This window comes from Phocoena sinus, chromosome 12 (genome assembly GCF_008692025.1).
Source record: "Phocoena sinus isolate mPhoSin1 chromosome 12, mPhoSin1.pri, whole genome shotgun sequence".
NCBI lineage: Eukaryota > Metazoa > Chordata > Mammalia > Artiodactyla > Phocoenidae > Phocoena > Phocoena sinus.
The window spans coordinates 75,705,497-75,726,959 of NC_045774.1; the positions used below are offsets into that span (position 1 = coordinate 75,705,497).

At 43.3% G+C, this 21,463-nt stretch overlaps 1 protein-coding gene across 5 annotated transcripts in view; it reads right to left on the reverse strand.

The window, feature by feature from the left end:
* The window catches only part of BCKDHB (branched chain keto acid dehydrogenase E1 subunit beta), a 295,144-nt gene extending 273,681 nt beyond the window's left edge, over window positions 1-21,463 (reverse strand). For 2 of the 5 annotated variants that reach the window (XR_004352541.1, XM_032651312.1), the window contains exons 1-3: window positions 21,225-21,458; window positions 8,012-8,089; window positions 6,444-6,512 (exon numbers count right to left, since the gene is read on the reverse strand). Coding sequence is in view for 4 of the 5 variants with exons in the window: in XM_032651312.1 (XP_032507203.1) it covers window positions 6,444-6,512; window positions 8,012-8,089; window positions 21,225-21,420 (343 nt within the window). In the remaining variant the exon portion in view is untranslated. Of the gene's footprint in view, window positions 1-6,443; window positions 6,513-8,011; window positions 8,090-21,224 lie in introns of all 5 variants that reach the window. The other 3 variants (XM_032651314.1, XM_032651313.1, XM_032651315.1) reach the window with 3 other exon arrangements.

Below are 21,463 nucleotides of genomic sequence, written 5' to 3' on the forward strand. Positions count from 1 at the left end.
AAAAAGGTTAAAAATGCCATGTGTTTATGCGGTTACGCTCTTCTACTTTCAATTTCCCAGCACTCTCTTTACTTTGTTCTGTCAAAGGACAAGGAAGGAGAAACGCAGTTCGGTGACGCTAAACTCAGCTCATCTGTATTACCTGGGGTACAAAAGGGGTCTACCTCCCCTACTTTTTTTTTAATAGAATTGTCCCTAACGAGTCAGTTCCTTCTTTTTAATATTAAGTAGTATTCAGCGTCACAATATTATGTCAGTAACCTGCAATCCTTCAAATTCTCCCTTCTGGTGGAATTTAAAACCCTTCTCTCTGCAGTTCCAGAGTACTGATACAAGGCCAACCGAGACAGTCTCATTTCAAAGTGTAGGCTGCCACCTACTGGCTGAGCGCTTCTCAACATCCAGCTCTCCCCAGAAAGTGAATCAATCGCTCACAAGAGGTTTGCTTGCTATGTCATTCAGTGCAATGTATTCAACTATATCAGCATAATCTTTTTCATTCTTTTCAATACAAAGTCTTTAAACAACAAGGATTTACTGTATAGCACAGGGAACTATACTGAATATCTTTTAATAAACTATAATGAAAAAGAATCAAAAAAATAGATTTGTACATATAAATATGTACAACGGAACCACTCTGCTGTACACCTGAAACTAACACAATATTGTAAATCAGCTATACTTCAACTTTTTTAAGTTAAGTAAATACAAATTTTTTTAACTTCAAAAAGAGACTACCAAGCCAAGCATGCTTGTGCATAGCTTAAAATTCCCAGCCTATACTCGAAAGAGCAGAGCATTATTTTTAAAAGATGTGTTATTTCTTAAATATACAAAAAGTTCTGTTTGGATAGATTTCTCTTCAGCATTTCCTTGATTCTTCACTCCTGAAAACGGAAGCTCATTTCCTCTTAGAGAAAGTGGTGGTGATTTCATTGTTCGTACTGATCATCCTGGAATTATTCAAAATTTGAATTCATAGTCCTAAAGCTAGTGTAAAAATTCTCAACAGCTGCTGACAATAAAGCTAAGAATTAATCAGCTGTTAATTAGCCCAACCCTTTGTCATGCAGACATAAATCTTCCAGCACCTTCTATGAGCAGTGGACTTTTTCTAGTGAGAGCTAGTTTCTCCCTGTTTTAAGCTCTTTTTAAAGAAAATCAGACCAATTAAAAATCACTAAAGGGAGATAAGGAAACCCCCTTTCAGAGGCAGCAGCCACTGTGTTGGTGACAGAGTGAGGGGTAAATACACTCAACAACATTCACTCAATAAGTACTGCATGATGCTATATTAGGAGCTAGGGATGAACCCACGATTTAAATGTCTATTTCCTTTGAGAAGTTGTCTGGTACAGAGATCTCGTGGGAAGACAATTACAACATAATTTGCAATATGTAAAAGATGTAAAATCTGGACAGTGATAAAGTAGTGACTGAAGGTAAAATAGGAGTTTCCCAGGGAATCAGATGGGGAAGAGAGATCCAAATAGCATGTGCAAAGGAAGAGAGATGAAAAACACAAGGGCTTAGGGAAAACGTCCCATAATTCAATATTAATGAATAAAGTGAATGAGGCCAGGTATGTAGGGAGGGAGCAGATCTCAAAGTCTTTTGCATATTCTGCCAAGAAATGTGCATTTCAGCATGATCACACTGGCAACAGGCAGTGACTGAAGGGAGGGCGATTACTAAGAAAAGCAGTGAAACTGTCCGAGCAGGGATGATTAGGGATCTGAAAGGAAACTCCAGGGCAGTGAGAACGGAAAGGAGAGGCCATATTAAAGACAAACTCTACACAGGGAGCTATATTCAATATTTTGTAATAACTTGTAAGGGAAAAGAATCTGAAAAAGAATCTGAAAAGAATATATATATTTTTTACACATATATATATGTGTAACTGAATCAGTTTGCTGTACACCTGAAACTAACACAACATTGTAGGTCAACTATACTTCAATAAAAAAATAATAAAGTAAAAAATAAAATTTTAAAAGTAACATTCTAGGAACTTTGCTGGTAGTGCAGTGGTTAAGAATCCACCTGCCAATGCAGGAGACACGGGTTCAAGCCCTGGTCCGGGAAGACCCCACAAGCCTCAGAGCAACTAAGCCCGTGCGCCACAACTACTGAGCCTGCACTCTAGAGCCCGTGCTCTGCAACAATGAGAAACCACCACAATGAGAAGCCCACGCACTGCAACAAAGAGTAGCCCCTGCTCGCCGCAACTAGAGAAAGCCCGCACATAGCAATGAAGACCCAACACAGCCAAATAATAAATAAATACATTCATTTTTTTAAAAAATGTAAAAGTAACATTCTAAATTGAAAAAGAAAAAAAGACAAACTCTGAAGATAAAATTGTAGGACCTGACTGGACATGGAGAATGAGAAAGAGAGAAGTGAATGGTGGTATACTCACCAAGATAGGAAATGTAGTAGGAGGCATGGATTTGCTGGAGGATATAATAAATTCAGCTGAGTTTGAAAAGTTTGGAAACGCTGAGCCTGAAAGGACTCGAACACCGAGGAGAAGACTGTGGAGGGGTGGGGGACTGAATCCACAGAGATGAAGCTCAAGCAGAGGTCCAGACCAGAGATAGAAACTCGGAAGTCGCTAGTGTGTGAGCACAGGTGACAGGAATGAAATGTCGTGGATGAGAACCTGGGCAGAAGCCAACAGAAGACCTGCCAGCTTTGTAAAGCACGTGGCATGCCACCATGCTGGCTCAGGCAGGGCAAAACAGTGAGGGCTAGAAACTGCTCAGCGTAGATACAGATAAGAATAGTTACAAAAGTGTAATCTGGGACTTCCCTGGTGGCTCAGTGGTTAAGACTGCACCTGCCAATGCAGGGGACACGGGTTCAAGCCCTGCTCCAGGAAGATCCCACATGCTGTGCAGCAACTAAGCCCATGTGCCACAACTACTGAGCTTGTGCTCTAGAGCCAGCTAGCCACAACTACTGAGCCCGCATGCCACAACTATGGAGGCCTGTGCACCTAGAGCCCATGTTCCACAACAAGAGAAGCCACCGCAATGAGAAGCCCGTGCAACGAAGAGTAGCCCCCGCTCGCTACAAGTAGAGAAAGCCTGTGCGCGGCAATGAAGACCCAATGCAGACACAATTAAGTAATTATTTTTTAAAAAGTGTAATCCAACTTTTGGTTTCCAGTCCCACATGTAAGGAGCTTGGCAGTCGCCACTCCATCCTAACAAGTAAAAAGCTCAACAGACTAAAATCGACAACTCTTCTTGGATCCTTAGAGAGGTGAGGACATAGGGCAAACCACTGCCCCCAAGACTGGAGAGACGGATGGGTGAATACAGGGAATCTCAACTTTCCAGAGCTGGGGCAGGAAACCTGGGCTGTAACTGCTGAATTGCTGGAGGTTCTGTGTGGACAAGCCTGAGAGTTAAAACCTCCAGGGACCAAGTCACAGGGGCTCCCCACAATTCTGTGAGGCTTACCTCCAGGAGCTCAATCAGGTTTCCACAGTAAATGTCGGAGAAAATCCCCTCGTGCTTCCAGCAACGGAAGTGAACAAGCAACCATTCTGAAATATGCCAGAGCACTCCCTCCTTAAGTAATAGTCATATAAAACTAGTTAACCAGAGCCCAACCTACTGGGTATCATCAGAACCTAACTGACCTGGGGGAAGGGAAATACCCAACTCCAGCTCACTCTAGCCACCCTGTCCTACCTGAGGCAGGGAGAAAAAACTGAGAAATGTTTGTGAAGTTCACAGTCCAGGGGCACAGGCTCACTAAAGACAAACCTCATCCTAGGATTATAGAACACTTGCCCTCTCCCCACACCTCACCACCACATCCCTGAAGGCCTATTTACAGCAGTTACCCAGTGCATCACGTCTGGCTATCAAGAAAAAAATTACAAGGCACATCAAAAGGCAAAAGACACATTTGAAGAGATAGCGCAAGCATCATTACCAGACGCGGCAGGGAAGCTGGAATTATCAGACTGGGAATTTAAATGATTAATATGCTAAGGTCTCTAATGGATAGAGTAGACAGCATGCAAGAACAGATGGGCAATGTAAACAGAGATGAAAATCCTAAGAAAAAAAAAGCATAGTTCTATGTTTTAAATATTAGTTAATATATGTAAATATATTCAAATATGTCTAGAAGTGTATACAACACCAAGATACATACAGTGGTTTTCTCTAGGTTACTTCTGGTAGTTTGAGCAACTTTTATTTTCTTCTTTACGCCTTTCTACATCTTCCAAATTTTCTACGATGCATATGCATTTTGAAATCGAATGTATAAAGGTTTTTTTGTTTTGTTTTGTTTTGTTTTGTTTTGTTTCTTTCTTGCGGTGCACGGGACTCTCACTGTTGTGGCCTCTCCCGTTGTGGAGCGCAGGCTCAGCGGCCATGGCTCACGGGCCCAGCCGCTCCGCGGCATGTGGGATCTTCCTGGACCGGGGAACGAACCCGCGTCCCCTGCATCGGCAGGTGGACTCTCAGCCACTGCGCCACCAGGGAAGCCCAAGGTTTTTAATTTCTTTTTTACGATCTAAAATCTCTAGGAGTCAGAATTAGCTGGAGAGAACTGAGATAGTTTGAGATAGCTGAGACTGGTCCAAGTACCTCAAACTCTAAAGAGCTGTTAAAATAGACAGCTAGGAGAAAGCAGAGGGACAGGACCCAGAAAAATGAAACTGCTGTAAAGGAAGAGAAAAGAACAACCTGAGAGTTCCTGCTAAGTGGGATGGGACACTTGATTTCCCGGATTCAACTATGGTTTCCTGGATGCAAGTATAACCTCAGAGAAGAGTGCAACAAGAAGGAACAACAATTAGAAAAAGAAAAAAATCTTAAGGCCCCTCACTCCTTACTGCACACGGGAGATTTACAGGGTAGCGGCAAAGGTAAGACAGTAGGCAGATGTCAACTCCACCCCAAACTTAACTGCTTTGATTTCCACATTAGATAAAGCTGAGGAAAAAAAAGAAAGGTCAAAGCACCTCAAAGTCACCTCAAAGCACCTCAAAGTCATGGTTTTAAGCCTGAGGCAAATGAAATGAGTGAAAGCAATAGGCGGAAATGGATCACATGCCAGGCAAAAGGCACAGATTGGTGGGGATGAAACATGTGGAAGGATAATGTGATGGTTAATGACAGGTGTCCACTTGGCAAGGTGATGGTGCCTGGCTGTCAGATCCCAGTCTAAGATATCGCTGTGATGGTATTTTTAGATGTGATTAACATTCACATCAGTAGACTTTAAGTAAAGCAGCTCATCCTTCTTAATGTGCATGGGCTTCATCCAATCACCTGAAGGCCTTAGAAGAAAAGACTAAGGTTTCCCAAATGAGAAAACATTTGTCCTAAAGCCTGCCTGGTTTTCCAGTCTGCTGGCTTGCCCTACAGATTTCAGATTTGCAAGCTCCACAATGGTGTAAGCCAGTTCCTTAAAATATAAATCTCTCTTTCTCATTTTCTCTCTCACTTTCTCTCTCTCAATATAGATATAAGTATAGGTATAAATATAGATATAAGTATAAATATAGATACAGATACAGATATATAATACATATACACACATATCTATACACACATAGATATATCCTAATGGTTCAATTTCTCTGGAGAATCCTATTGCAGATAATAGAAGATGAAATCTATTAACAGAGACCAATAGGGCAGAACCTTGAACTAGACGCAATGGGACTGAAATGGGCTAAGGTAGGGGACTTCCCTGGCGGTCCAGTGGTTAAGACTCTGTGCTCCCACTGCAGAGGGCATGGGTTCAATCCCTGGTCGAGGAACTAAGGTCCTCCATGCCCCACAGCGTGGCCAAAACAAAAAAACAGCAAAAAAGAGTAATCCATGTTCTTGGGGTTGGGGCTTTCCTGGTGGTCCAGTGGCTAAGAATCTGCCTTCCAATGCAGGGTACGTGGGTTTGATCCCCAATCGGGTAACTAAGATTCCACATGCCGCGGGGCAACTAAGCCCATGGGCCGCAACTACTGAGCCCACGTCACAACTAGAGAGAACCCCGCGTGCTGCAATGAAAGATCCCATGTGCCGCAACTAAGACCTGATGCAGCCAACTAAATTTAATTAATTAGTTAATTTTAAAAAAACAAAAGAAATCGGCTAAGGTAGACGGCAATAAGAGGTCAAAGATTCCCAGAGCATGAAGGACATGACAAACAGTGTATTTAATGAAGACTATTTTGGAATCTATAATATGTATAATATGAACTAGATCAGAGGGAAGCTACAGTTAGAACACGCTTGGAGAAATCTAAGCCAAAGGAGTCTGTGGGTGGCCGTGGAAACGAAAGGAACCCATCTGTACAATAAGGATACGGCAAACATTTCAACAGGCAAACTTTGTATTTTCAAGATCTTTAAGTAAAAGTTCTACAGGAATACTGTTCATATATAAAGATACTAACTTACCATACTTGTCTCGCAAGCCAACAGTACATCTAAAGACTCCACCAAAGGCAACATCTTCACCAAATATTACTGAAAAACAATGTTTAAAAAACACATTGTATTTAATAATCCCTAAATGATACTAACAATGAGAAATAAGTAATTCAAATGTTTACATTTTCAATTAGAAAACAGGAATGGACCACAGATCTAAATCAAGGTTTCCCAATTTCGACATCAGGGACACTTTGGACTGGATAATTCTTTTGTCATAGTGGCCTGTCCTGTGCATTGCAGACACAGAGCAGCACCCCGGGTCTCTATCCAGTGGATGACAGTGACCCCACACAGAGCTGTAACAGCCTCAAGTCTGTCTCCAGACATTATTAACTGTGAGGGGAGGAGGGGGGATTAAAATCCCCAGTTGAGAAAGAAACACAGATCTGGAATCTCATCTTGCTTTACCCATGAAGGAAACGAGGCCAGAAAAGTAGTAAAGTAACTTAACAAGTCAGAAAGCAAGAGGCAGACCTGTGACTCACACGCCAGGCTCCTGAGTGCCTGAGCAGCGTTTTTGTTTTTGTTGTTGTCGTTGTTTTTGTTTTAAATACACGACATACAATGAGAGTCAGCAATCGAAGAGCTAAAGAAACAGCATTTCAAGCTGAGAGAACAGTGACAAATAGGAAAGTGGCAGATTGCGTGAAAGAGAAAGGAGGCAAGTATGACGGATGTAAGGAACGAGGCAAAGAATAGTATAGGTGAAAACTGAGGGGCGCCTCGTAGTAAGGCAAAGAGAACCAAACAACGGGTGTCCACAAAGCTGAATTCTAGTCCCATTAAGGCACCTCATCGGCTTCGCGGACCTCAAGAAAATAACTCACCCTTCTCTACGGGGCTATATCAGTCATTCTCGTTCAAAACAAAGGAAGGTCTAACCAACTACTAGTCCAGCTCTCACTTCCTCCTAAAAATGAACCTGTTTTTCACTTGACCTTAAAACCAGAGATTCCCAAGTGGAAACCCAAGGTACACTAAATATACATATGAAGTCAAGTCAGTCAAATGTAGAAAATACACAGTGGGACAACTGGCTTTATATCAATAACTTAATTTAATACGATAAAGTTACTTATAAAGTTAATTATAAATATTACAGTTATTTCCCAAAAAATCTTACAAGTTGAATGACAACGTATCCCAAAGGAAAGCACACACAGAATCAAACCTTCATTTTATAAATAGATAGCTGAACGAAGTGGTATTTTCCATTTTTTTCTACATGCTAGAGAAACAGCAGTACATATTCAAAAAACCCAGAAGCTATTAATGTAATATAAGGACCACACATACTGTGGGAGAAAGTTAACTTAATGATGCCAGATATACATGCGAACTAATTCATAATAAGAGGATTAAAAAATGTGTTTGATATCATAATTTGATTATTTAGCCTTAAGCATTTGTTCAGGTCTTTTAAAAATTTCAAGTAGATATAATGTTACCCATTGAGCTCCAGACAACTATTTCTAGCAAATCTTCAATTCTGATTAACACAACTACCACAGTCAAGCACAAAGGAAGTTTACCTGCAGTAGGGTCTTTGGCCAGTGAGTTATCTAAGGCACTTGTTACTGCCTGGAAGAGATTCATTTTCTGAGTTTGCCCTGTGAAAATTAAAAAAAAAAAAAATTCATGTATTGTAACATATATAAAAAATAACCAGTTTCTTAACTGTTGATTAAAATTTAATTAAAGTCAAGGTAGATGGGACTTCCCTAGTGGCACAGTGGTTAAGAATCCGCCTGCCAATGCAGGGGACACAGGTTCAAGCCCTGGTCCAGGAAGATCCCACATGCCGCACAGCAACTAAGCCCGTGTGCCACAACTACTGAGCCTGTACTCTAAGAGCCAAGCCACAACTACTGAGACCATGTGCCACAACTACTGAGAACATGTGCCACAACTACTGAAGCCCACACGCTCTGGGACCCACGTGCCGCAACTACTGAGCCCGCATGCTGCAATTACTGAAGCCCACGCACCTAGAGCCCATGCTGCCCAACAAGAGAAGCCACCGCAATGAGAAGCCCACGCACTGCAACGAAGAGTAGACCCTGCTCACTGTAACTAGAGAAAGCCCACACGCAGCGAGACCCAGTGCAGCCAAAAAAATTAAATTTAACTTTTTAATTTAACAAAATAAATAAAATTTTAAAAAAATAAAGTCAAGGTAGAAAGAAAGGTATAGAATATATTACGCAAATTTACTGAATTATTTACAATGATGAAGGCTCTGTAGAGGATACAAAAGTAATACAAACTTTAAGATACTTGTTGAGGAGGCAAAATTTAAACATATTAAACAATTTTAAAACGAGTATAAAAAAAAGGAGGAAGGAACATGACAAAGTTGAACGAATGTGTGTAGACAATAAATAAAAGCTATGGAAAGTCAGAAAAGGGAAGCAGCCAGAGTGGTAGTGGTCTGGGAAGACGCCCTGGATGAATCTTAGGAACATAAGCCATAACAAATACACGTGACCAATGTCATGTGTTAAATGTGCCAATAAGAACAAATGGTCATGGGCCACAGAACAGTGAGGAAGGCTAAAAAAGCTTCAGTGCCCAGAACTGCTGGTGTATGGAGAATTCTATAACCCCATGCCTAAGCACACCAGCTTGGCCCTTCCTATTTCTTATTGCTCAAGCAGAATCTCTGTGAGCCAATCTCTATCTCCCTAAATGGGGTGCTGAGAGGATTAAATGGAACAATACATGTAAAGCACTTAGAACAGTACATGAGACAGTGAGCATTGAATGAATATTAGCATTAATTGTCAGACTCTGGTCTGTGAATGTGGCCTTCATCTGGACCTTGGCATTATTCTGAATGGTATAAAGCTTTATGTGATAAAGTTCCAAATGTTGGAATTCAGAAATACCGTGATTTTAGGGCTTTGGTTTAAGCCTCGGTGCTGCCCAGTGCCCACAATCGTCCCAGAACTGTAAGGTCAGATCATCCACAAAAGCACTACTCAGAGCAGAAAAGGCTTCTGCCTGAACCTTCTCTGATACACAGGACCCGTCTTCATGTTACTGCCTGATCCATGCACCTTAACCCATAGCCATGCTGATATCAAACCCCTCCAACACCTGCTGCCTACCCTGACTACTGGCCCATCTAACCTCTGTGAACCCCAGTGGCCTGTGCATCCCAAAAGCCAAGGTCTAATTCCCAGGGTGGGTCACAACCATGACTGCTGTTGCCTTCAACCCTGCAGCCAAGACACTGATCAGCCATCCTTTTCCTGGAGGCCCATCCCTGGAGTGCCCTGGCTCCACAGCAGGCTCTGACCTAGGACACCTGCAACCTTCCATCTTCCCCGCCTTCTGATTCTCTATCCAGCTCTGGGCTCCCACCTGTCTCTGATCCCTTCCACACTGTTTAATACCCAGGCTACAGGTCTCGGCGATAGCCGGTCAGATCTGCCCTGCTGCCCTCTGAGCCCAGAATAAAGCCTGGTTCTACTCTTACTTCTGGTGTAGAGAATAGGAATTTATTCAAGAAATCATTGTCATATCACCATCACACCCCATGTCCATTATTACTTCATAATGTATTTTTCTTAAAGGCTAAGCCATTTAATAGATACTTTCCTTAAATCCTTCTCCATTCTATAAAAACTCTTAGAAGTGTTGACTGGTGCCCAGCATAGATGATAATCATTTAGGGTAAACTATTTTCCCAACCACCATGACATTCCCACTCCTTCACCTCTTTCATACATTTCCTAAAGTAAGATTTTTATCTAGGAAAATCTAATGAGGATTTTCATAGCTAAGACTCTAGGGAGGATGAAACTCCCTAAACATCTAAACTGGTACTTATTTCAAGTCTGCTGACCGTTTGAATTAATACTGAATGCCTCTAAGACATCTCATCTCACTGCTGCTTGGCAAGTTTCCAGTAAGGAGAAAGCAAAGACTTTAATAATAAAAATCATACAGAGTGAATCTGAAAAGTATTGCTTGATAACCACAAAGAACTTGTTCATCTTGTATGAAAATAATTTACAAGTAAGGGTATCTAAAGGTTATATTTCCACGTGAACACATAATCTTTCCCTCCTGAATACTTTTTTTTTTCAAACAAAGTCAGAATTTTGGGGTTTGTGATTAACTGCTATTCCACTAGATGCTTTTAAAAGCTTTAAGTGACAATTTTTAGTAGAACAACATCTACTTGTGGTTCTTTTTTAATTTGCAGTGTGATTTTATGGATGGGTCTGGAAGAAATCACAAGTTATTCAGAGGTAACATCATTTAAATATTTATTTTCCTTAGAATTACTTATTTTCCTGGGGGTTACACCAAAAACTATTGATAAAGTATGCCTAAAGTTCCCTCATGATAAGATAAGCACACCTGGAGCATGTCTAACCAAAGCTGTGCCACTGGTAAGACCTTAAAAGGGAAAAAAAAAAAAAGTCTATGAACACCACTACAAAATTATTAAACCCAGTTGCCAAATCACACAGTTACCAGTATCAATAACTGGCTGCAAAATTTCAAAGCCAGACTGACGACTCTTCTTTTCCAGGATAAAAAGTTATAACAAAATGAACATAAATATACACAGCATGCAATTTCCCAAGCCAAGGATGCAAGCTAAAGGGTACCCATTGGTAAAATGGGGTTTTATGGTTGGAACTGAGCTGCTTACTCAAAACTGTCCTAAGTAGAACACTGTGAAAAACCAGGTCACCATCTGGCCAGTAGGCACATGAAAAGATCTCAACTTCGCTAATTATTAGAGAAATGCAAATCAAAACTACAATGCGGTACTACCTCACACCGGTCAGAATGGCCATCATTAAAAAGTCTACAAATAATAAGTGCTGGGAGGGGTGGGAGGGGGAGAGTGGGAGGGAGGGAGACGCAAGAGGGAAGACACATGGGAGCACATATATATGTATAGCTGATTCACTTTGTTATAAATCAGAAACTAACACACTATTGTAAAGCAATTACACCCCAATAAAGATGTTAAAAAAATAAAAATAAAAAATAATAAGTGCTGGAGAGGGTGTGGAGAAAAGGGAACCCTCCTACACTGTTGGTGGGAATGTAAACTGGTGCAGCCACTATGGAGAACAGTACAGTGGTTCCTTAAAAAACTAAAAACAGAACTACCATGTGATCCTACAATCCCACTCCTGGGCATACATCCAGAGAAAACTCTAATTTGAAAAGATACAGGCACCCCAATGTTCATAGCAGCACTATTTACAACAGCCAAGACATGGAAGCAACCTGAATGCCCATCAACAGAGGAATGGATAAAGAAGATGTGGTACATATATAAAATGGAATAGTACTCAGCCATAAAAAAGAATGAAATAATGCCATTTTCAGCAACATGGATCGACCTAGAGATTATCATACTAAGTGAAGTCAGTCAGAAAGAGAAAGACAAATATCACATGTTATCAGTTATATGTGGAATCTAAAATATGCTACAAATGAACTTATTTACAAAACAGAAATAGACTCACAAAGAAAACAAACTTATGGTTACCAAAGTGGAGGGGGGGATAAATTAGGAGTAGACAGCAGATACAAACTACTATATATAAAATAGATAAACAACAAGGTCCTACTGTATAGCATAGGGAACAATATCCAATATCCTGTAATAAACCATAATGGAAAAGAATAAATTTTAATTTTAAATAAAAAATTTTAAAAACCAGGTCATCATCATTGCTGCAAAGACAAAGTGGCATGTTACTGGGATGTAAGGGACACAATAGAACATAAGGGGGCAGGGGTTCTTAACTGCCTTTGATCAGAGCTATGTGCTCAGCCCTTACAACAGTATCTGACATGCAATAGGTGCTCAATAAATATTTGTTGAGTGAACAGCTGAACAAATAAACCTATGAGGCTGTTTCTTAAAAATTAAAAAACAGGGCTTCCCTGGTGGCGCAGTGGTTGAGAGTCTACCTGCCGATGCAGGGGACATGGGTTCGTGCCCCGGTCCGGGAAGATCCCACATGCCGCGGAGCGGCTGGGCCCGTGAGCCATGGCCGCTGAGCCTGCGCGTCCAGAGCCTGTGCTCCGCAATGGGAGGGGCCACAGCAGTGAGAGGCCCGAGTACCGCAAAAAAAAAAAAAAAAAAATTAAAAAACAGACAAAGCAAATTGTTCATCAACCACTTTAAAACAAAGGAATGGGATAGGAAAAAACCTACCAGTGTCACAATTCAAAGACAAATTCCAGGCCAAGGGGAGTGGGGGAGAGGCAGGACTGCAGTACCAGTCTGATGAGCAGTACTCAGTTATTCTGAGTAACCATTCCATATGCAGCATGGGGTAGCACTGAAGGGAGAGAGAGGCCATCAGCAGAGCTAGAGCACCTGAGATTTAATGGGTCACACAGGTGCCCCAGGAGCAGCGTCCAGAAATAACCCCGGTCATCAGCAGCCCATGCTGACAGTAAGTGTATCTACACTTAGACCCCGAACAAATACAAATAAATACACAGCTAAGACGTGGATTAGGGTCTACTTCGGAAAACGAAGCTTCCACCAACACATCCAGCGCTGGTTCTGCTCTGGGCTGCCTGGTCCCTGGTGGAGACCTGTGTATCACAGCCCCTCCTCATTGTGTGCCTCTTAGAAACCCCCGCGTTGAGCACACTGCCTGACACACACATGACAGGCAGTACACGCCTGTTGAAGCACGACGAATGCATGATTTCCATGGCATAATCTGGCATGAACCACACTGTAAAATGGGAGGATGCCTAAGAAGCTACCTGTTTTCCCCCAGCAAAACCTCTTCCACCCCTCCGGATACCCTACTCTCCAGGAATCTTTTGCTAGGAGCCACGTATATACCTGTACCCCATTCTAACCCCTATTAAAGGGTGTCCCGACCTCTACCCCATAAAGTAAGTTTCAGGGAGAATCCAAGTAACAGGGACAGAACATTTTATATTGAAATGTAAATGAAGGGTCTCCAAACGCAAATGCCTTTTGAAGGTGCCCGTGTTACTGCATATCCACGAAAAGGAAGAAATTAACAGTTCAGGGTGAGGTGGGCTCATGCTAACATCTGCCAAGGCATGATGCCCATGGTAGGACAACCTGTGGCGCTTCCCTTACCTTTGCTGGCCCTAATCTACTCAGTCTCTATGATTCTTAAATCCATCTATTTTGCTGGTTACTCACAAATGGGTCTCTCCAATCCAGACCTCTCCTCTGTGCTCTTGGCTTTTATATCCAACAGCCATCAGTTCTCCACTTGGGTGTCTTGGGCTTTTCTAACTCAACCAGCACAGAACTGAACTCTTGATGTCCACTCCCAAAACCAGTCTTTCCACTTTAAAAACCGCACTAGATGGCACCCAGGTGCCCAAGCCAGAAACCAAGGAGGCATCCTTGAATGTCTTCCTTTTATCCATTCTTCGTATCTAATCCCCTAAATCCTACTTCCAAATATATGACTTCCAAAGTAAAGCTTAAAATCCAGCACGACTGTGTCCTATTTCCAGAACTTCCCAACACTTTCCTGTTCAGGAAACCACCTCCTAGTGGCCTGTCTTAGCTCTGGCTGCTGTAACAAAATGCCATAAAACCATAGTTTGGATGGTTTAAACGACAGAAATTGACTTCTCACCATTCTGGAGGTTGGGAAGTTCAAGATCAAGGTGAGTTCCCAGTGAGGACCCTCTTCCTGGCTTGCATCTTCTGGCTATATCCTCACATGGTGGACAGAGAGAGATAATCTCTCTGCATCTCTGTTTATAAAGGCTCTAATCCTATTCGTGAAGGCTCCGCCCTCATGACCTAATCACCTCCCAATGGCCCCACCTACAAATACCATCACATTGAGGATTGGGGATCTGGGCTTCCACACATGAATTTAGGGTGTGTATGAACATTCAGGCCACAGTACCGCTTCCTCATTTCTACTCTTCACGCCTCCACATCACTCATCAGAGAGCTCTATAATGAGTCCTAAAAGACAAAGCAAGTCACATTATTCCTCTGCTCAAAATCCGTCAGAGGCCTCCGACTGCTCCTGGAATAAAGCCCCCCTCTCACCACGTCCACCAGGTCCTGCTCGATCTCGTCCCTGCCCACCGTGAGTCCCATTCTGCACCACTGTCCCCAAAGTTCAGTGCCACCAACACGGGCTCCCTGCCCCCTCAGGACCTTCACTGTTGAGCCCTCTGCCCAGCACCCTCTTCACACCTCCTTGGTCGCTCCCTTCTGACCCCTTAGTGCTTCATTAAATGTGACCTCTTCTTAGGACCCTTGCCAGATCTTTGTTTTTCTCTTCCCAGCACCTGAACATTTCCTTCGGGCCATTTATTACAATGGGGGTTGATTTAAATGTGCATTTGCTTGCTATTTTTTGTCCATCTCCTCCATGAGACTTCAGATCCCATGAGGACAAGCCCAGACTCATATCTTTAAGCACGTACCACAGAGTTTGGCATCCGGGAGAAAATTTAAATGCATAGGATAAACGAATAAACAAACTCACAAAATGCCCGAAATCAGGGTCAGGGAGAGGCCCGGATGTGAAGTTCGGGGAGCAACAGTGTAATGAAGGGAGCGAACACACTGCCATAAGGCAGACCTGGCCTGGAATCCGATATGCCACTTACTCCCTATGTGACTTGGAGAAAGTTACTTAACCACCGACATTCAGCTTCCTCCGCTACAAAACAGGGATAATAATATTTAGTGGGTATTATTGATGTCCACTCCCAAAACCACTCTTTCCACTTTAAAAACCACACTAGATGGCACCCAGGTGCCCAAGCCAGAAACCAAGGAGGCATCCTTGAATGTCTTCCTTTTATCCATTTTTCGTATCTAATCCCCCAAATCCTGCTTCCATTGGGCTATTGTGAGAATTCAATGAGATAACTACTATCAAATGTCCCAATATTTAGGGAGCATCTACTCTGCACCAGTTACCTTCCCTCTCCCCTAATTAGGGAGACCTTTCTAGCACCATGGGTGTCAGGCACCAGTAACTGTATGGATTATCTTATTGAGTGCCCCCAGCGACGCTCTGAGGCAGTGCAAATGAGGAAAAAAAAGCTTATGAAGACTAATACACATGGCCAATGTCACAATGCTAAGTTGTAAAGTGCGGCTCAAATTCTCTATCACAGCACTGTTACTTGAGGATTAAATGAATCGATACACGCAGGGCACCCAGAATAGCACCTGGCACACGGTGAGCACTGATCAAAGTGTCCGCTCTCATCGTTATCTTCATTCTGTGGGGTACCACGAGAGGTTTGGATGAGCAATGATAAAGTCAGTCGGCACAGGAAACACAGAGTAAGAAGAGAAAAGAGGAAGGACATTCATTGAGGGCAATTCTAAAAAAGATGAGGAAAAGAGACCTGGAGAGAATTCTCTGGCCCGAAGGGTTTCTACCTGTGACGTAGTTGTTTTGGTGCCAGATCAGAACTCAGACCACCCTACCTCACTCATAGTGTTCTATTCCGTCAACACTGCCAATGCTAGAGACTGAATGTTTGTGTCTCCCCAAATGCAGATGTTGAAATTTAATTCCCAATGTGATGGTATTTGGATGTGGGGCCTTTGGGAGGTGAGTATGTCATGAGGGTGGAGCCCTCATGAAGAGGATTAGTGCACTTACAAAAGAGACCCCAGAAAGCTCTCTCACCCCTTCCACTATGTGAGGACACAGTGAGAAGATGGCTAAGAACCAGGAAGCAGACCCTCACCAGACAATGAATCATCTGCCAGTGCTGTGACCTTGGACTTCCAGAACTATAAGAAATAAATTTCTGTTGTTTATAAGCCACCCAGTCTATTGGCATTTTTTAAAATAAATTTATTTATTTTTGGCTGTGTTGGATCTTCGTTTCTGTGCACAGGCTTTCTCTAGTTGCAGCAAGCGGGGGCTACTCTTCATCGCGGTGCGCAGGCTTCTCATTGTTGTGGCTTCTATTGTTGTGGAGCACAGGGTCTAGACGCGCAGGCTCAGTAGCTGTGGCCCACGGGCTTAGTTGCTCCGCAGCATGTGGGATCTTCCCAGACCAAGGCTCGAACCCGTGTCCCCTGCATTGGCAGGCAGATTCTTAACCACTGCGCCGCCAGGGAAGCCCTATTGGCATTTTTGTTACAGCAGCCCAAAAGGACTAAGACATCTCAACACATCCAAAATTTAAGTCACCCTCTCCCTCTCTGAAAACATGCTTCTCCTCTGCCATTCCTCATTTCTATCAGTGCGACCACCACTTGACCATCCTTTCAGCCTCCCAGGTTGAAAATGTCAAGTCACCTTCGATACACCTTCCCCTGACTGAGCCCCCGCGTGCAAAACGGTGCCAGAGCCTCCCACACATGCAACCATTTCCACTGACACTCACCAAGTTGAAGCTTCTCATGTGGACAATTACAATATCTCTCGGATGCATGTCTCTGCCTCTTTACCTTCCCTTCACCAATCCATTCTATAAACTTGCCCAGTAATATAACACAAGGACATCTCAGGTCACTTTCTTGCCTAAAAACAGTCAATGGTCCTCCACCGCCCACAGAACCACATTTGAACCTATACATAATGCACTGGCGCAGTGAAAGGCACGTTAGAGATATTCAATCTTTTCTCCTCCCCAACCTTTATTCTAGCTTTAGAGGCCTCCATTTACTTTTCCTAACTTGTTTCCCACCCATTTTCGTTCTCCTCCAAATGAACTCACTACTTCCTGTTCCTCATATAAACTCCATGCTTTCTAACCTCTCTTTGCTTACACTGTTCCCAGCCCTAAAAATTCTACTACTGGCAAGAAGGCCGTCATCCCATAATACAAAGATTCTTCATTATGCCGTTGATCTCTGAAAGCTGCCTACTGTCCCGTACACAGGACATCCCCGACCACAGTGGCCTTCTCGACTCCTACAGCACATCTCACCCCACCTCAGGGCCTTCACCCTTGCTTGTCCTTGTTTCTTCCTGGAAAACAAACTTCCACTCTGGTCCTTGCAGAGGTGATTCCTTTATCAATCCTCACCGTGCAGCTTAAATGTCACCTTCTCAGAGTTGACCATGACCACCACTCTATTTAAGGAGTCCCTTTCATGTGTCAAAATAACCAAAATAAAAGAATAAAAGTTATCTGTAGCACGCATGAAAGGCAGAGAGACAGTAACATAGAAAGGCAGAGAGAGAATAGGTATCTTCATTAGTATGTACAACAGTACGTGTGGGAGACTTTGGCATTAGACACATCTGGGTTCAAATTCTTGTGCTGCTTATCAGACTCGGGCAGGCCACCAACATCTCTACGCCTCAATTTTCTCATCTGTAAAATGAGCATAATGTTCTCCAGCTCACAGGTTACTGTGAGAATTACAGACTGATGTCTACCACAACACCTGGAACGCAGCAGCTGCTCAAGAATGGCAGACAGTATTAGCACTGAGAGAAGAAATAACCCCGTGTACAATTTTTAAAATACACAAAATACCCGAGTGTGTGTGTGTGTGTGTGTGTGTGTGCGCGCACGCTGCAGTCACATTCACACGCATGAGCACATACGATTCTGACACCAATTCCAAAGTGCATGTGTCTTTTTAACACATCACCAAGCAAGTCTGCAACACCAGCTGGGTGTCCTATAATTCATCTCAACTCCTACAGATTAAGGGCTCAGCCCTACAAGACCGCCCCTCTCCCAATTCAGATGCCAACACCAAGTGAGGCTGTCACCTGTGCTTCTGACTGACCAGCTTAAGATGGGAGGTTCCCACAGCTCCTCCTTGGGTTTGATTAATTTGCTAGAGCAGTGCACAGAACCCAGAAACATTTTACTTACTAGATCGCTGGTTTATTATAACTATAATAAACTATATATAACTCAGGAGCAGCCAGATGGAAGAGCTGCATAGAGCAAGGTGTGTGGGAGAAGGTGAGGCGCTTCCCTGCTCTCTGAGAATGCCACTCTCTCAGAAGCTGTCTGTTTGGGGCGGGGGGAGGGTTAATTTTTAATTTTTATTGTTTTTGGCCACACTGCGCGGCTTGTGGGATCTTAGTTCCCCAACCAGGGATCAAACCCAGGCCCTTGGCAGTGAAAGCAAGAGTCCTAGCCATGGGACCACCAGGGATTTCCCTCTCCGAAGCCATCTGAACCCTGTCCTTTGAAGTTTTAGAGAGACTTCCCTAGGCATGATTGATTAAATAATTGGCCATTGGCAATCCACTGACCTGGAGGTCCCCCTACCCTCCCCAGAAGTCAGAAGGGTGGGACGGAAAGTTCCAAACCTCTAAGCACATGGGTCACCAGCCCCCATCCTTAGGTGACTTAGGGGCTTACCAAAAGTCAACAGTAACATAACTAAAGACACCTTTATTGCTCTCATCATGGGAATTTTCAAGAGTTCTGTGCCAGGAACAGAACAAAGACCAAATATGTATTTCTTACTACAAATCACAGTACACCTGTGATTTTAGCACGACACCCAGTACTCACACTCTCACACCGCAAATAGAAGTACGAGCTGGTAATCTGAACTATGCATTAAAAATCCATTAAAGTGTTCATATCTTCGAATCAGAAATCTCATCCCTGGGACTTTATCCTAAAGAAATAATCTCAGATACAGTAAAAGATACCTGAAATGTTTCTATCTGCATTATTTACAACACAGCAAAACTGTAACAACAAAAGCATAAAGGTAATTATTAAAAGTTTCCATTTACTTACCGAGTGCTTCTTAGTAGTCAGAGACTGTGTTAAGTACATTATGCACGTTATCCTTATTTAGTCCTCATAACAACCTTCCAAATTAGATATTATTAACTCCTTATAAAGAAATTGAGGTTCATGGAGGCTAAGTGATGAGTTTAAAGTTATAGGTAACAGTGTGAAGATGGAACCTAGCCTAATCTGATTTTAGAGCCAAGATTTTAACCACGGAATTATACAGTGTTAATGCTTGACGGAACACGTCTTTTTTTTTTTTTTTGGCCACGCCACATGGCTTGTGGGATCTTAGTCTCCCAACCAGGGATAGAACCTGGGCACTGGGCAGTGAAAACACGGAGTCCTAACCACTGGACCGCCCAGGGAATTCCCAGAACATGTCTTCTTCCAAAGAAGGTTATAAAAACTATATAACAATATGGGAAAATGCTTCTGATTAAATAATGCAAATCGTATCTGTATTAAAACTACAATTAGGGGAAACTTTTATTTCACTCATTTTATTAGTGGAATGCATTAATTCCACTAAACTGAAAGGAAATACTTAAAGGATACACCCCAAAATATTAGCAATATTTACAGTGGTGGGTGGTGAGATTACTTTCTTTTTTTGCTTTTTTCTATTATCCAAAATATCTGTGATATGCTTTTATTATTGTTATAATAAGAACAAATATTTTATTATCATTTTACTCAAGTTTTAGTCATTTCGTAATTATGGAAGGAGGTTAAGAAGACCTATGCTCTATTTCTCAAGTATCGGGCTAAAGTTTCTTTGCTCTGAAGACAGAATTCGAGGTCCATCTTGTTGAATAGAAAAAGTTGCTATTCGCCTTTATGGTGTCTACTATTTCACAAAACCGGAACACCTCTTAGTAAATAGTTTCCACATGCAGTTTAGCACATCGTTTAGAATGGAAGCTCTGGAATCTGAAAAATTAGATTCCAAAGCTGATGCTACCACTAACTTAACTGTGTAATCCAGGACAAACCATCTCAAGACCTCATTTAACTTAACTGAAAAATGGCAATACCAACATTACCTACCTCTTAAGGTTGTCCTAAGCATCAAATGAGAGGATGAATGTAAACTTCTCAGCCCATGCCTGCCTGTGGTAAGTGCTCAATAAATGTTCATTTTTATTACTCACAAGCAAATACTGGCACACTTCCCAAAATGTCAACTCTAGCATGTGAGAAGTTATTAGCCAAGGAAAAGGTAGCTGTTTTCTCATTGTTTCCAATGTTCTGATGATAGACACTGGATCTGTTGGAGATTACAGAAAACTCGCAGAAGAAACCGTAAATGTCATGCAACTGTCATACCGTGAAGCGTGAGAGGTGCTACGTGTCTGCTGCCGTTGGAAGCACTTGAAGGCTTCCTCTGCCCATCACCTACATTGTCACCTACATCGCTTACCCCTCCTTGGCTAAGTGGCAGCCTAGCCCAGCACAAGCTTAGTACTAGGCTCAGATAGGAAGCTGGATGTTTCTCATCTCTAGGAATTAGCTGTTCTGTGACCTTGGGGAAATCAATTCAGTTACTTTAGTCCCTCCGTTTTCTCTTACCTACTAAAGCAAAAAAAGCGGGGGGGGGGGGGCGCTTTTTTTTTTTTTTTAACATACCGATGCCTGTAGTTTGTGGCCCAGCAATGGGCAAGCTGGGACAACTCTGCGGGGCGGGGGGCACTTGGGAAAGCAAGGATAGAGAGTGGAGAAAGGGAGGCTGTCCCTGGCACAACCCCTCCACCCCCAGGCCCTTGCACACCTGGTGTGCCTTGTCACCCATCTCGAGGGTGCCGAGGGGCTGCCTCTCGAGGGTTGAGCAGTCACAAAAATGGAGCAAGGAAGAAATCACAGTCACACCCTAAGGTAGAACAAGGCTCCGGAGGGCAGGGCAGGGATTATGCCGGGATGCAAGGAGGTCAGCCCGACGGACCCCGCCCAGAACAGGCAGGGCGGCACCCGTTATGACCTCCCGCGGGCGTGGGAGTCTGGGTAGCGCGGGAGCGGACAGGGCAGTCCCTAGCTCACCGTACTCCAGTGGCTCCGGGTCAGGCTGGAAAGTGAAGTGAGCCACCTGCCGCCTCTGGGCCGCATCCCCGTCGGCCGAGGCGGGCTGCAGGAAGCCCCCCGGCAGCCCCGCGCCACGCAGCCGACGCCAGTGTCCCTCGGCCCCGGCCGCGCGGAGCCGCAGTAGCCTGCCAGCCGTGACCGCCGTCGCCGCCATCCCCACACGCCGCCGGGGTTTACAGGCTGCGCCACGGCCCGCT